The 17,083-nt window shown below is 46.6% G+C and overlaps 1 protein-coding gene across 1 annotated transcript; it reads right to left on the bottom strand.

Annotated features, from left to right (window-relative positions):
* Nucleotides 1-12,963: 12,963 nt before the first annotated feature.
* On the bottom strand, nucleotides 12,964-14,067 carry LOC135373436 (uncharacterized). Its single transcript, XM_064606638.1, has one exon. The coding sequence runs from the start codon at nucleotides 14,065-14,067 to the stop codon at nucleotides 12,964-12,966; it is 1,104 nt and encodes a 367-aa protein (XP_064462708.1).
* Between the last annotated feature and the right edge of the window lie 3,016 nt (nucleotides 14,068-17,083).

Raw genomic sequence — 17,083 nt, 5'->3', positions numbered from 1 at the left:
ACACATATCATAGCGAACGGAACGCTCAGAGCAAACATGGGTGAGCCTGCAGTGTTGACATACGCCTAAAATTTACGTCATAATATTGCGCCTTTCTTAACTCGCCCTTCCCCAAGCCGACACTTAGATAAAGCGTGGCAGATAATGCACACACGCGGTTGGTGTGCCTGTTGGGCGTGAGCGTTAGGTGACACTAAACAGCAGGTGATCCGTCCTACTAAGCCGAATCCCCAAGCTCGTCCCGTCGAGAGGAGGCGCTCGTGTACCATGACCCTGAACCATTTGGAGGGAGAGTTTGGCCATTCTCTGATCTTTTGCCGCCTCATGGGTGGGACCAATTTTGACGTCAGAGTCGTCGTTGCGCCGACCTGAAAACGTGATTCCAAGCAGAATCCGGTTATCAGCCATGTTTTGCGCGCCATTTTGATGCTGTCCGCAAGCTGGTCGACAGCTTTGCTGTCGCTTTGGTCGACAGCTTAAATGACTTGAACCATTAAGGCATCGTATTTTTTCTGCTGTGAAAACATTGACGGGATGGAAATTACCTACAGGTTTGAGCAAACAATGGTATTGACAGTGTAGTGGTATCACAATCGCAAGCAGATAACAGGGCGTCTTTTTTAACGTTCGCGTGTCTTTTGTAAACAGGCTAAACAGTTTTTCAGCGAGGCACACGTCCTGTCGCAGACAGTATATAACTGAAGATGACTAATCACCTAAATTCATTAATCAACTTTTCAGTTGGAGAATTTAGGGCAAAAGAGGGATAGCACAATGGAACGCAATCCTCGTTGAAAGTCATCTCGTCTTTTAAAAACGCTGAAACGAGCACGCGTGGTCAAACATCTGTTGTGGAATTTCGCTATGCAAATGAGCCAAAACCAAAACAAGGGGCCTCGGGAGGGCATGACCTTCGCCGACGGAGGCTTATCTGGGCCAAAGCGGTTGATCGAGCCAGGAGGCCGGGGTGTGCGGTAATACTATTTTTATTATAATACTAATATATAATACTGCACAAAAACACGTATTATAATACTAATACAATAATACTTCTGAGACAGTGTGTTTTAATACGTAATACTAATACCGTATGATATCATATTATGGTAATACAAAGAATACGTAACCTTTTGGAAAAGCCGAGAGCGTGCACAACATTTATTACACTACGATGTATTATAATACATACCCACTCCTGCCAGGATGTCAGCACTTAGTCCAATCATCTGCATCGCTCCAATGCATATGACCCTCTGATGTGGAATGAGCGCTGTCCTCCCAGTGCTCCCGATCGGAGCGGTTTCGGTTTATTTGCATACCAAAATTCTGCGACGGATATTTCAGTACGCGTTTCAGGACTTTTAAAAAATTGAATAGCTTTCAACGAAGATGTTTGATGATGATGATTATGTCCCATTCTGCAATCTCGCTTTCTCCCCAAATCCCCTAATTAAAAAGTTAGTTGATGAATTTTAGGTTCGACAGGATCTCCGCCGGACCGTATAGCTCAACTGCAATAACGACGTCTATCCTGCTATCATAGCATTTTTACTTTAAAAATGTGTTTTATTTTAAAACGCCCTGTAGACGGGCTGGTTTTTTCACGTTGGCGAAAATGGATCCTCACATATGCCGACCACCTCATGCAATTGAGTTGTAGTTTCAGCACGTTGCGGTGCATCGATAGTAGCATCTCTGATATACTGCACCTTCGATAGACCGTACTGGTGCGCACCAGACATCTTCGATTAACGTTACGTAACATGTATTCGATTAACGGGGTGCACCCGCCCAGTGCGCCCCCGAGTTGCCTTGATGCGCACCGAGGAAAGCGGCTGGGCCACAGTGTGCAATCCCAGGGAGGATTGCGACAGGTGAGAGCAGCAGACGCCATAGCACACGTACGTTATGGCATCCCTACGTAATTACGTGCTGCTTGAGGTGGCTCTTGAGGAGTTTCTTTCCAGATCAGAGGACAGCGATGATGACGACCTCATGGTAATAATTCACGAGAATAAGTGTGGGGGAACAACTTAGTTAGTAATCATCCATATTGCAAAAAGGGCACTCACCTGACCAATGGGGGCATCAGTGTCGGGCGAGCACGGCAGCCCCCCCTACGTAACCCGTCCCAGGGGGCATTTCGCAGCTATAGCGACAGGGTGGCGTCGTGCCTACTTAGCCGTCTCGGCGCGGCGAGTTCTTTAACGCCGCCACTGTACCTCACCACTGATTAGCTGGTTTAGCTGCGATTGTGTAATCCTGAGATGATGTTTTCTTCCGTCTGGTGCTGGGGATGGTGGTGCTGACGAAAACCGGCTTGCCGTTGTTGGCCACTTGCCTCTAAAATAACGCGGCCGCGCTACACGTTAATCCAAGCCAATAGCCAAATATAGTAAAAAATCGCAACTTTTCATATTCCACGCAAAACACAGGGTGCTGCTCACTACGAGCTTATTCCCCTTGATCTGCTCAACTTGCTCTACTTGACATACTCTGGGTGTCATCTTTGTGGAGTACTGCACACCCTCCTGGCTCCAGGGCAGACTCAAGTCTTGCCAGTGTGGCGTGTGTTTCGATCCATGAAACTGCACATCTGCTAGGGCACTCGTCACACAATACGCCGAGATGAAAGAACACAAGAGGGAGAATTGCGTAAACTCCGAGTGATGAACGCACAGCAGCAAGAAACAATACTTGCCGTTATCATTCGCTTACATGTTGAAGTGACGCTAGCAGGTGCACATGAGGAATTATCCTTCATTCGATGGCTGGAACAATGTGAATCGTTTACCAAACACGTGAGAATCAGTCACATATTGAGCGATCAGCTACGTTGTTCTCCTAAATATTTGTGGTCCCCATGTTCGTTCGGAGTTGCTGTTACTGTTGTTCTCAAATGAGTGGACAGTACATAGCATCCCGGATATGAAATGTAGCAGCAAGTTTCCTCTAAAAATCGAAGTTCACATTGCTGCTATTTCGCTGCACGTAATAAGAACGTCGTCATAGACAGGACACACATTAAATATTTTCAGGCCTCCTGAGTTTCGCGTAGGATTCAAGGAAAATCTGGTAGCCACAATCCTATCGGTTCCACACACTTGCACACCGCAAAATACTTGCACTGTTTAGACGCACAGCTTCTTGCACAGAAGGCCAAACGCGGACAACACGCTATAGGTTTAACGCACCGTCTTACGCAAAGGAATACGCACCATGCGGTTCCGCCACTATGCGTTTTGCTCAGAGATGGGACGAATCCAAAATTTTTCGAATCCGAATCCAAGGAAGGTTCTACCAATCCACGAATCTTACGAATCTCGAATCTTTCGAATCCTTTCTTTAAAAAGAGTTTAGCAAGCCAGGAAAAAACACTTCTAGTGACAAGTGTTTTGAAGGAGAATATGATGCCTTTGTTTACTGAAAAACAAATTAAATAATGCTTCAGTTTCAGGAGAAAATATACTCATATAGTTCTTCTTAAACGTAATTTATTTAGCATGTTGTTCATCGACTACAAGAAATACATAAATTCTTGAGTCTGAATTATTTCCATAAAACTAAGCAACAATCAAAAGTAAAGCCAGGTTACTTTTGTAATGTAACAGTGCCTGTCTGAACAATTCCAGAACAACCGTTCCAGATCAATATAAACAAACAAACAAGGAAACACCTGTCGACGAACAAGGCTTTCAGCGGACTCCGTTGGCGCCAATTTGAAAAAGAAACAAACAAACGTAGTTGGTGGATTCGAAATATTCGATTTGCCGTTTTGGGCACTGGGATTTGGATTCGCGAATCTCGAATCCCTGCCTAGGATTCGAGGATTCGCGGATTCGGTTGGCACATCCCTAGTGCTACTTGCGAGTAACACGAACAAAAATAAGCAGTTTTCGCTGAGCGTGAAGTTTCGCTCCGCTCTGCGGGAGAGGGAGAACCCAACTAAATATGCGCACAACGCTCAGCTGGGATCGAGTGTCCGGAGCAAGTCTTTCCCTACGCTCATCTGTCTTTCATCTGTCAGGGCGTGTTTACGTGAGACAATTGATGTTCTGAGGCTGGAACACATAGAAAGGACAAATACATTCACCTTCAGATGACGCACACTTGGAGGTCACTGGGGAGGTGTGTTAGCCTAGCTCAGTTGGTAGAGCCCTGGACCGGTAATCCAGAAGATGTTGGTTCGAGTCTTACAGCTGGCTAACGTTTTCAGTGACTTCCATCTTTCATCATTTGTTTACGTGTTTGCGATCCCCCTAGATGTCTGTCGTAGATGTGTAGATGTCTGTCGTAAGCAGGACGTGGGCTGCTCGCTGAATTAGCCTTTTTATGCAACAATGGAAGCACATTGTTTTTCTAGATCCAGGAACAACGTTATGCCGTAATGTAATATTTTATTCAATGTGATAAAACATGGTTCTTAACTTGCTTTATTCATTAGCAATAGGTCTTATTCACGCTATCCTTTTGTAATAATAGTGAAATAATATATTTAGCGCATGGGCAAGTGTGGCATGTAACCACCTAATGTTGTCAACCATCTCTCAACAGGTCATGCACAAGAAAAGTGTCGCAAAGGATTCTTCAACGCAGGGGTACGTATTACATTATGTGAACTCTACTCAAGTATGAACGGTGTTGGACTTGCTGGGAAACAAGAAGGTAATGATGTGAAGACACATCACCCTCAACGTGTAATAAATCATCAGTTCATTCAGTTATTCTGTTTTATTGCTTTGCTTGGATCCGTCATGAATATATTTGACGTATATATACAGGGTTGTCCACCAACCATGATAGAAATTCATAGTAAAAAACGTAAGCCATGAGGTCAAGGCCAGGGGAGACATGAGGTCAAGGGATTTTTTCTGCCAATAATTTTTGCCACATATTGGTCACATTTTTATTTTATTTCAATTGATGGAAAGTTAATTTCTTGAAGTGAACTCAGAAATTTCCCAAGGTAACCTAACGTTTTCTTTGCGGAAATGCGTTCCCCGTGGACATATTACTCAGTATAGCACCTAATCCCACTTGTAATGCAATGGGAATTGCCGAAATAAATTCGCCGAAAATCCGTGAAATGAGCTCTTGGCTCCGCCTTTTTTTGGCGGCTCGTAGTTAGAGGGCAAAGCTGCGAAGAAAGGAGGTTACACTAGCACGCCACACAAGGGGGGAAAGGGTTACAAGCCGTCGCGTCACCGCATTTTTGACAAGATAGCTCTGATTCCCGCACTCACCGCGCGTGTTTGTTCCGTGGGTAAGGCTTGTAACCCTTTCCCTCCTCGTGTGGCATGTCAATGTAAGCTCCTTTCTTTTCAGAACCAAAACCCGTTCGGTAGATCGTCCGCAAAAATTCGTGAAGGAACACCCTTTTTTTTGTATGTTGTTCATTGCGCATCTTCGGAGACCCGTCCTTCCTTCACCCCCAATCTGAGAGGGTGAAAGAGCACACTGTCGCCTCTTGCATCCTGGAAAAGGAGGAAAGGAGGAAAGAAAACAGAAAATGCAACCCAAGATAAGGGCAGTTCCGATAGCGTCACCCGATACGTGTGTTTTTGTTTTGTTTCCGCAAGTTAAAGCTCATCTTCGACGCATGAGGTAGCATTGTGCTCCTTCACCCTCTCACACTGTAGGTGAAAGAAAGACGCATCTCCGGAGATGCGCAATGAACAAAATAAAGAAGAAAATGGTGTTACTTCACGATTTTTTTGCGGACGACCTACCGAACGGATTTTGGTTCTCAAAACGGCTACAATATCAGGTGACCGAAAGGAACAGATGTTCTCATTGGGACGATTTCCCGAATAGAATACCGAGGAACCAGGGTTCCTTGCATGTCCTTCGCAGGAAAAAGAATTATTCTTCTACGTGCCGTACTTAGCGAGATTCAAGCTCTCGAACACACTCCTGTGCAAAGCGCGGTCGTCACAGACCTCACAGTTGCGTCCCTTCCATTTGGCAGCCGTAAGCACGTGACTTCTCGAGCGCTGCGTCACTAGAGGGTGAAGTCTGTGATGTCAGAGCCCCATGATTTTCGGTATCCGCGGTGCCCATTCTCTTCGTTTCTATTACCCTCTTCGCTGTGAAACTTTCAATGCAGGTTCACATTGATGCAAAACACCGCATTTTACATTTATCAGGGATAACCTGGGATGAGTTTCCTAACCTCTTTAAGACTTCAGTTTTCTGTCTTGAACAAGGCCTCAACAAGGCCAGCTGTGTTAATCATTATTATTGGTTCCAATTTATGTCCTTTGATGCGCTGCTGTGAGGGAAGCGAAATTCCTAGTCGTCACTGAAGTACTCACCTAACAACATCCCTTCAACCACGCTTGTTTCCATCGCTCTTCGAAACAAGACGTGCACCAATTTGTGGCCTGGACATAGTCAATAGAAACGAACGTGTGCTTAATTTGCACGTATCATTGTTGCGCAATCTCTAAGTATAGTTGTCGTGCAGATGGCTTGTGTAACAGTAACGCAATGTAACTCGTGGAAGTCCAATGCAAGAATTTCGTCCCTCTCTATTAGCCCCTTAGCCTCTTTCCCCCCAGTGTGTGGGTCCAAATAAAATTAAAGCGAGACATAATACAATACATGTTCTTCCACCCATACATGAGTTACGGAATCAGAAAACTAGTGTATACCACGCAGCGTGGTCACGCAGTATCTTACAAGTGAAGCGTCCTATCCTTTCTAAAAGACCTGGACAAAAATGAAAATGGCACCACAGTAGGTCGTGATGGACCAAATGCGGCCTGGTCTCAAACCTTATCGAGTGCTGTGACTCTGACCTGCGCCTCAGTTTGACTCCATTTCTTACCGTGCAGGTACTTGATGGGCGTGTGCTGGCCTGCGAGTACCGCTGCGAGTTCACGCTGGCTACCATGCAGAATTATGACGATGGGACGCCCTGCTACGTGAGTACGACAATAGCGCTGCGGCCTGAGCAGCCATCTGTCTAGGGCAGATTCCGGATGCCCTTACCTCCCCCCCTCACTTTGTTGTAACGTGTTTCAACTGACCTTGGGTAGTATTTGAAGCATGCTCTCCGAGGTCAGACCCTTCAGTTTGTTATGTGGTGAAGATCTGTTTTTAGACTGTAGATGTTTACAGGAATTGTAGATACCTCGTGAAGGCAGTGTCTACTAAGGTTGTCTTGTACACTGATAAAAATAACAACACTCGAAAAGTACGACGATGGCCACACTACACATGGCGTAGAACGTAGACAAGCATATGCTTCACTGCTTAAATATTTCAATGAAGGAATCATTTTCTGTGGTGGCCACATGGATATTTCACTATACCTGTGGGAGGCACCGTGCGTTATGGTGCAGGCTTTCTAGGCGTTATCGAGCAATTTAGCAAATGATCGCCCATAGACGTGTGTCTGAGCCCCTCGCTCCCCCCCCCCCCCCTAAAAAAACAGAAAGAAAGTCTCCATATCCATCTCTTTCTACGTGTGTAACTAAACGGTTATGTAGACTTACACGTTACAGAGGTGCAGTTCGCCACGAAGAGCAAGTCGCACAATGTGGTCTGCTTACAAAAAGTTCGAGGGTGCTGAAAATTAATAAAAGAGAAAAGTCGATTGTAACTGGGTGGCCATAGCGGTTGAGGTAACAGGAAGAAGTTCTACCAGGTCGGAAGGTGTTCCTGATAACAGTTCCGAAAGCAAGATTAGCCAATCGCCTTATTCATTTGAAGTAGCTGACGTCACGTTGATGATCCTTGATTTGACAGCTTCATTTATCGTGTCGTTTTCTGGAGTACTTCCTATCTGCTAAAACTCACCAGTGCCTCGACGAAAAGGTCGACTCAAGCAGCACAATGTACTGAAATAGGGGTGGACGGGTAGGTGGAAGGCCTTGAACAGACGCGTGAAGCTAAAGAACTTTGATAAGACACATACCGTCCACCCCTATTGCACTCGACTTTCGGGACATTGTGCTGCTTGGGTCGCAACGCGACGCTGACTTTAGGTAACGCTTGATTGGTGACAAGTTATGCCAATAGATTTCTGAAGCATCCCTATGAAGGCTGATAGCGGTGCCTCGTGAAGGACGGCACAGCGCAGAAATCGACCCACGTTCAAGCACCCTAAATGTATCCTTTGCAGAGGAATTTGTTCAGACCAGGAGTGTGTTACAAGGGAGTGTGTGTCCCGGATCTGCCACCCTCAGCGCAGCCAGAGACAGTTACTGAGCGTCGAAGAAGATAGGACGGGAAAGCTACAGAAGATGTCAAGTTACACCACGCTCATTTTGAGACAACCACATCATGTGGAGGACTAAGTGCAGAAGGAATGCAGTCTATGGGAAGAACAGGTGGCACTGTAGTGGGTGTGGCAATAAATGACTACTTATAACGATGTGCTGGTTATTTTTCACTAGGGTGTCAGGGGACAGTACCAACGCCATCTAGACAGAGAAAGCCTGCTTACTTGTCAACGTGACGTAACATCTATTACCCAGTACGCACTGGCCCAGGATCCACATCGCGCGCAATCGTGGTTTGACAGCGATCGTGATCGCCCTCAGGGGCGGACAAAGTGAGCATCGGCGCCCGACATCAACAACGGGGTTACTTGCCCGCCGTTCGCGAACGTGGACTACGCACTTCAAGGAGGGCTGGCACAGGCGCCGTGGTTCCCTTTCTCCCTCGTCTATTCTCTACGGTTCCGGTTCCGTGCTTGCAAGATGGCGGCGATGGCGGAGGGAAACACGACGTGGACTAATGCCGTCGAAAGTCCTTTCTGAAAACCGTGCTGACAACGACAGAAAAAGTTTGTGTTCTCAAGGTGTGAAGTGATATGACCGTGTATTACATGTTCGGAGATCTTGCTACACCTACACAGTAGATAATGATGTATCAAAAATTATAACTAGAAACTTGCATACCCATTCGGCATACCTTCTTAGGTACACGTTAGGTATTTCATCAACGCCCATGCTCTTTAACGGATCCAGACGTAGCAGTATGTTCAAAACACCTATTACGGTTACAGATACATCTGGTACTGATACTGGACAGCAGTGTGTAAATAAGGGCCTGCTGCCGTTATCACGTGTAAAACTGATGTAAAAAAGTCGTTGACGCGCTGAGCTACTTCATGTTTGTTTGATATCAGAACGTCACCCACCATTATCTTATCAATTCCGGCTGGTTTAGGTGACAAGTGTCGCCAAAACTTTCGTGGGTTATCACTCAAAAAGTTACATATCGTGATATTATAATAGTTGAACTTAGCTGTTTTTAGCTTGGCTTTAAACGTTGACTCAAGCTCGGAAATGGCTACAGATTCTTCCTTTGATAGCCTCCTTTTTGACCGTATCCTCTTGATCTTACGTTTTAAATAGAGCTCCTTGTTAAACGTTTAAACGTTTTCTTAAGAAACTCGTTTTGTAACACGTTTCACAGATTAAACGTTTAAACGCACGTATACGTACTTAAATGTTTTCCCAGGATACGTTTAAACTTTTTGGTTCGCATAAACGTACAGCGGCCACGCATATGTATATAAACGTTTTCCTAGGAGACGTTTAATCGTTTTCTCTTACATAATCGTTTTTAATCGTTTTCTTTCCTTCTCTAAACACTACAGCTTACTTTCCTTGAAAGACGGTGTAGGGTATCGTTAAAGTGGCATGTTAGTTTGTCCCACTCATTTGTGACCGTCTTATGTTTAATAAAGAACAGTCACAGCGCAGGGCGCATTTTATTCCGTTTCTTGGTGGTTAATAGAGCGTTGCCACGACCCCGTTCGGAGCGTTCACCAAACTCCGCTCCGCGTGCACTCATGGCATTGGGATCGCTGACACTCTAAAAACGGAGCTTTATCTCATCGGCATCATCCGGCAGAATTACAATTCTGGGTGTTATCCTTTTCTCCATTCCAATTTGTTCATAACGGGAGGTGTACGGCTCTTTGTGGGAATTCGCGTCAGTGCATCATGCCACAAAAGTCGTGCTCATCCCTTTTTTCCCACTCTGGCGCAAGAATGATATCATTCGGGACAGTGATTGGTTCTTAACGCGTAATTGGCAAATGTGCTGGTTTTAGAGTGCAATAGTGGGAACCCGTAGGAAAGAGCAGGTTACATGCTTCAGGCTAAAGTAGTCGCTCAAGGTGACAATCTTCCGCGTTGGTCTTTTCACCAAATACTACTCACGTATAGAAGGTAAATACGGAATTTTTAGTATAAACTACCCAAAAGATTCAAACGTCATCACAAGCCATTACAAGCTCGACATGTTTCAAACTGTAGTGAAACCGTCGGTTCATAAGGAAATGTACGAAGAAAATGAACACTGATAGGGTGGAGGGGCGGCTTAAAAACCAAATATGAACTGAAGTAATAAGCTACTTATAACACAGTGAGAAACTGGCGTAGTTGGTAATTACTGATGGGAACCATGGACGCGCCAGGCATAAAGGGGACAACTTCTGTCTCTGTCCCCGTAATACATGGCGCGTCCATGTTTCCCACTAATAAAGATAAGAAGTTGCTTAAATAGCTATCCGTTTCGAAAGGCGTTGCATTTCATATTAACAAGACGTTTAACGCTTCACCTTGACATAACGTTCAACCGCTTAATTTTAACAAAACGCTTAAACGTTTCACATTAACGACATGTATAAACGTTTCCCATTCACAAAACGTTTCGCTTTAAAACAACGCTTAAACGTTTCCCATTAACCAAACGTTTAAACGTTTTGGCATTAAACAAGACGTTTAAAGGTTTCATAAGGAAACGTTTTCCAAACTATACGTTAATCTAAACGGCGTACAAAACGTTTAAACGGAAATGTTTTAAACGAAAATCGGAAAAACGTGTTAGATCCCGAGCCCTAGTTTTAAATGTATAAGCTCCCTCGTAACCCAAGGATGGGACTTATTTGTCCTTTTTTACTCTTTTCGAGGTGAACTGATGTATGGAGTTTCTTACAATATTAACAAAACTTTCCAAAAGATCGTTAGCACTTGTCATACTGTTCTCAGCAAAGTTAACGAATTCGTCATACTTACTATCCAGGTAATCGAGTATACTCTCATCAGGGGGTTAGAAAACCGCCAAGGTCTGAGGGCGATGAACATAGCTAATAGTAGTGTCTAGGGCAACCATTGTGATCAGAGAGACATTCGTGAACTGAACAATGGTAGCCCCGATCTATCAACGAGCTTGACACAAATACTAGGTCAAGAATTGACGAGCAGTCGTCTGCAATTCTTGTTGGCTCCTCTACTATCGGAGTCAAGTTCAGACTACATGTAGCATTCACTAAGTCGTTAGACATTGTGCAGCGGAAATCCGTTGGAATCATGCTGGACCAATCCACATACGGACGATTAAAGTCGCCTGCAAAAATTATCGGTTTGTTCTTTGTAACTAAATTCATGTAGCGTATTAACTGCTCTACAGGAGTAATGTCAGAATTTGGGGGGCGATAGAACCCTCCTACAATCAATGAAGGTTTAGCAGAGAGAAGGTGGGTCCACACGGACTCAGCTCCGCCTATGTCTGGAAGTCTAACAAAATCAAGGCTACTTCTAAGGATAATAGCTACTCCACCTCCCTGTGACTCCCTGTCTTTACGAACTATTGTAAAACACGGAGGGACAATCTCCCAGTCCAAAACATCATACTTCAACCACGTTTTCGTAACCACCGCCACGTCTGGATCGTGAAGCGAAAGTACACTTTCTAATTCTGTTATTTTATTGACACCACTTCGCGCATTGAGATTAATGAGACGAAAAGGCGTTGACTTAGTTGTTTCTACATTCTTTTGGCGCTGTGGGTTCACTTGTTTCACACTGCCATCGCTTGTGTCGTATGTGAACACTTTACCTGCGATGTGCAATCTATGAAATCTCAGTTTGAAGTTCTCAACGTGCGATTTCCCGTATTCCCACAGCTTTCGTCGAGCAAGTCTAACGTGCTGAGTATAATACTCTAGGAGCCTAAAGATTGTTCCCTTCAGTTTATATCCAAGGTGAATAATCTTTTGTTTCACTTTGAATGATGAGCATTTAGCAATAATCGGCCTAGTATTGCCTTGTCGTCTCATACCAATGCGGTGTACACGTTCAAAGTCACTTTCTGCGACACGAAGACCAAGCTTGTCCTCACAAAAACTTTTCACTGTAGCTTCACACTGATCCCAGCTTCCTTCATCACACTCTTCCAGACCGTGGAATATAACATTGTTCCTCCTTTGCCTGTTTTATAAGTCGTCTATCTTATAAAGAATAACAAAGAAGTCCACTGCGGGATCGATTGATTGCAGGTGACTGATGTATGAGGCAGCCTCAGCTCTGAACGCTTGGGCCCGAGCAGCACACCGGCGGCGTATAGTCATACGGCAAGCCGAAACAGTAAGGGGCAGATGTGTAGTGACATGAGTGACAACTTGTGCAGCACGTCGTGCAGCCGCATCTGCGCGTGAGTTACCGGAGAAGCCGACATGACCGGGAATCCACTGCAGAGAAAGAACGTGACCATTTGCACAGAGTCGATTGTATGCCTGGATGATCATGCTGGGCAGGTCAAATATGATGGTGGGGTGGGAAGACAGCAAAAGAAGGAGGGACGCCCTGCTGTCAGTGAGGACAACCCAGGACTTCTCGGGTGGCAGGCCAGCAATGCATTCTAGGTCTGCGAGGATGGCATACAGCTCCTCCTCAGTAGAGGACACAGGATAGGGCAACGTGTAGGCTTGTTCGTGGTCCGTATCTGTGACGTAAAATGGTGCCCCTGATGTGTCACGCATCACAGACGCATCTCTGAAGATGTGACAACAGCAAGGGTAGGTAGTTGTGGGGTTCTCGCTGGATAATAAGGGCAGACTAGAACCGTCGTTGTCGGTGGACGAAAGACGAAACGTTTTATTCCTTCATGAGGCAAGTGCGCGTGGCGTGGGAGGATTGTAGTGTCGTTGTTGTCGTCGCACTACATATGCCCCTCGTCCAGAGTTCCGGAGGAACGTGTTGGAGCGAGCGCAGTCGAAGCCCAAGTGACACGCCTTGGAGGCCTGGGAGGCGTGACTATGTCCGGTGGTAGAGATGGGTCAGGATAGTGGGCCGGGGCTATGTTGTCGAGGAATGCGGGCTTCAACCGGTCAATCGACACACTTTCGGGTCGGCCGCGGACGTCAAGGAGGAAGGTCTTAGAAGCGCGCTGCAGTACCTTGTAAGGGCCGGAGTAAGGAGGTTCGAGGGCGCGACGAAGGCGATCGGTGCGCAAAAGTACGTGTGTCGTGGAATGCAGTTCGGTGGGAATGAAAGGTGGCGCCGCGGATGAGGCACGAGTTGGAGTAAACTGGAGGGTTGCGAAGGCGTTCCAGAGTTGTGTGACGAAAGTTGAAGGGTGAACAGGCTGGGGAGGCGGTTTAAGAACGTCTGCAGGCAACCGCAGCGGGGCTCCGTAGACGAGTTCCGCGGAAGAGCAACCCAAGTCGGACTTGAGCGCAGATCGGATACCCAAAAGGACCAACGGAAGGGTTTCGGTCCAGTGATCTCGGGAGTTTTGCGCCATGATAGCTTGTTTCATGTGGCGGTGAAAACGCTCGACTAGTCCATTGCAGGCGGGGTACGCAGAAGTTCGAAGCCTTTCAGTTCCGGGGGCGCTGGTAAAAGCATGGAACAAGGCGCTCTCAAACTGCGTGCCCCGACCCGTTACGACTTCCTCCGGAACGCCAAAGCGGGCGACCCAAGTTGCCAAAAAGGCCGTAGCGACGGTGGGAGCAGTAGCGTCTGGTATGGGCGTTGCCTCCGGCCACCGCGTAAACCGGTCGACGCAGGTGAGTATGTAACTGTTTCCTTTAGATAGTGCTAATGGACCGACCAGGTCAATGTGCACCTTGCATGGTGAAGCGGTCGGTAGGAGGCAGGAACGCTGCCAAAGGGGCCAAAGGAAGGAGGCAGGAACGCTGCCAAACACTACAGAGTTGATATGTGCCAAGGAGAGCTGATGGGCTTCTACTGGAGGAGCTTCGTGTTTTCGAGGAAGGTCCGGGATCGCAGGTTGAATGACGGGACGATCAATGGTCCACATAGCTGGCGCAAAGGAGGGAGTAGATGTCGTGGGCGAGAGATACCCCCTTAGGCGGGCAATGGCAGTACCGAAGGCGGAAGCAGGCCAGCCTTCTGCTATTTTACAAAGGGGATGGGAAGTAGAGCACTGCAGGGGCCGGGCTTTCGTTTTTTATGCGGGCTGGGCCGGGCTCGGGTTTCAGCCACCGGGCCCGGGCCGGGTACGGGCTTCACAACGCCAACCATGGTCGGGCATATACGCGAACATATTTGGCGAGACTGGACAGCTGAATTTTCATGTCACTTTTCCTTTCATTGGGTATGGTGTATCTTGGTATTCTCATCTGAGAACTATCACTTTTTTATATGTGATCATGCTTATTTCGTGTAATGGGTCTGGATTTCACACGTGCACTCACACATATCTAGGGACGTTTGGTGTGGCGGGCGCGCTGAGCAAGTCCGGCACGAGGGTCAGTTAGGTTAGGTGTTCTGACATATTTCGTTCGGGAGTTCGATAAGGGGGAATAACACCGGCGCATGCGCAATAGAGCGGAAATGAGTCTCTCCTGCTCCGCAAGGTACATACAAATCGTCTACGCGCCACTGCGCGCTGCCTTCCCACCCAAGCAAGCGCCGGGCACACAGCGGCTTGCCGGCAGAGGAACACAGCCTGTAAAACACAGAGCGTACCTCCACACTCTCCACCAATTAGTTGCGTCCTTTTCATTTGCGTCCTTTGATTTGAAGGGAGATCAGAGCATAGCGCACGTCAAAAGAACCCAGGGTGGTCCAAATTATACGCATGCATACCCTGCGGCGTGTGCAACATGTCACCACACTGCGCAGACAAACCTTACGTGTAACATCACAGTACCACAGTACCATTTGTGTTCTTTAGTAAATGTAAACACGCCTCCGAGCCTCGAGAACACATACAGCAGAGGCGGGCTGGGACCGGGCCTGAGCATGGAAACAGTCGGGTACAGGCTGGGCCCAGGCCGGCGGAGCCCGTGCACTGCTCTAATGGGAAGCGTGGGTCAGACAGCGGGCGCATACGCGCAGGGTGGTTGACCCGAAGAGTAGGAATAGGGTATTCTCTACACTCTAAAATCGGTACCTTATAACTAGGGTTCCGAGTTTTCGGAGTCTATTTCTGGGCGTTACCCGAGGATGTTTTTCGGAGTTTATTGTTTTTTTCAAAAAACGGAGTTTTTCGGAGTGTATGATTTACAGCTCAGTTAATATCCGACATTCGGAAGGAACTTGACAACTCACGCACGGTTGTGCAGGGAAAACGCAGTAGTCACATTTATTGCTTCAACACTAAAAAGACACGAGCTTAACAATACATTTCGTAATCAGGTGTTCCGCAATTCCAAATGCACCCTTTCGGTGTGTAGTGCTCACTGTTATGCGGCAGTACTTAAATACGACAACCTCTGCATCGCGATCGCGGGACGATGTGAACTCCTCGAAATCGGGGTATTCCTTCACGTAGTCGCAGGGAAGCTTTCGCTCGCGTCCCATCTTGTCGTCAGCACTGCAACTAGTTGCCCTTTCAAAAAGGGCACTTCGTATGACCTCGGTTCGATGCTGATTTTAGTGCTTAGGTCTCGCGTGGGACAAGGAGATCAGGAAACAGACTGGGAGAAAAACCCGGGCGGTGAATCCTCAAGTGGTCGAGACGACCGCCGTAGAAAACGCTACAATTATGTTGCGGTAGGGCCGATATCCCACGTCAGAAAAAACCCAGAACACAAAAGGAGGCCAAGAGCAATTACCCGGTTATCAGGGAAAACATCTGCCAAGCGGAGTTTTTCAGATTAATCCGAATTGCTTAAAATTTTAATGGAGTACGTTTTTCGGATTTTTTTTTTTTCGGGAAACCCGGAACCCTACTTATAACGTACCTTATATCGAGCTGTACCTGGTAAATATAAGGTACATCAGTGCTTTTCCGCAGCTGGTTTAAGAGGTACTGGGCTAGACAAAAGATCTCGCTTATGAGGTACAAGCATATTTATGGGGTACACGGTCAGTTTATGAGGTACCGTGACTTGTACTGTATAAAGCAGTACCTCTTGCGCAAAATCTTATTGTGCTTTCCGCTGCTTTGAGCACTTCTTGTGTTCAACGGTTCAAGTAACGCCCCAAAGGGTTCGATGCAGTCAGATAATGCATGTACATCGCACGGACTTGGAGATAAAGATTAGCTGTTAATTTACAACTATGATTGTTTCATTCACGGCCGATGATAAAACGCTTCCTGTCTATGTCGTCATCAAAAGAGCATCAACCGTGGTACTTTTGTCTAAATTGTCTGCGTTTGTTTCAAGTATATTACGAACACAGGCTAGACAGTGAGCAAGGAAAATGCCGTTCTGTATCTGTAATGCTTATTGCTTATTTTAGCGGTGAATCACCCCAGGCCATAGTCATGACTTAGTTGTTGTTGTTGTTATTCGGTACTTACATTGATAAAGTAGAAAGAGATTGAACTCTCTCCGTGTGTTCGTGAAGAAGGCAGGTTTTCTTTTGGCCAACATGAAAACTAAAAGAAAAAGAACGCATTCCGGAACCGATAAGCTGTCGACGAACCAACAAGCCACACCTTCCAGTGGTTTCTTGAGGTCATGCGGGTCAGTTTCTTATTTTTTGTTTATCTTGCCTCATATCTAGCGGATCGAACCTTTCATACCTACGGAAGAAACATGCGTTATAAGTGCGTCCGCGTCCGCGTGTGAAGGTTATTTGTGATCAGGAAGCCGCCGTCTTCGCACGGTTAAGTTGACCGCTTAAGGGACATGGAAAGGCCGGGAAGGTGCACCTGCTCATGGTAAGTTGCTCTTTAAAGTTGTTCATTTCCGCTACAACTACGTGCATGCCGTTTCCCAAAACGTGCATGTGTAGGGTGAGCGTAGTGAACGGTAGCTTGCCAGAGTACGTATCCGATTGTGTTGAGGGTTATAACAACCTACCCAAGCAGCACAATGTACTGAAAGTCGAGTGCAATATGGGTGGGCGGGTAGGTGGAA

This window comes from Ornithodoros turicata, unplaced genomic scaffold (assembly GCF_037126465.1).
Source record: "Ornithodoros turicata isolate Travis unplaced genomic scaffold, ASM3712646v1 Chromosome25, whole genome shotgun sequence".
In the NCBI taxonomy this organism is placed as follows: domain Eukaryota; kingdom Metazoa; phylum Arthropoda; class Arachnida; order Ixodida; family Argasidae; genus Ornithodoros; species Ornithodoros turicata.
This window is presented reverse-complemented; position numbering and strand designations above follow the sequence as displayed.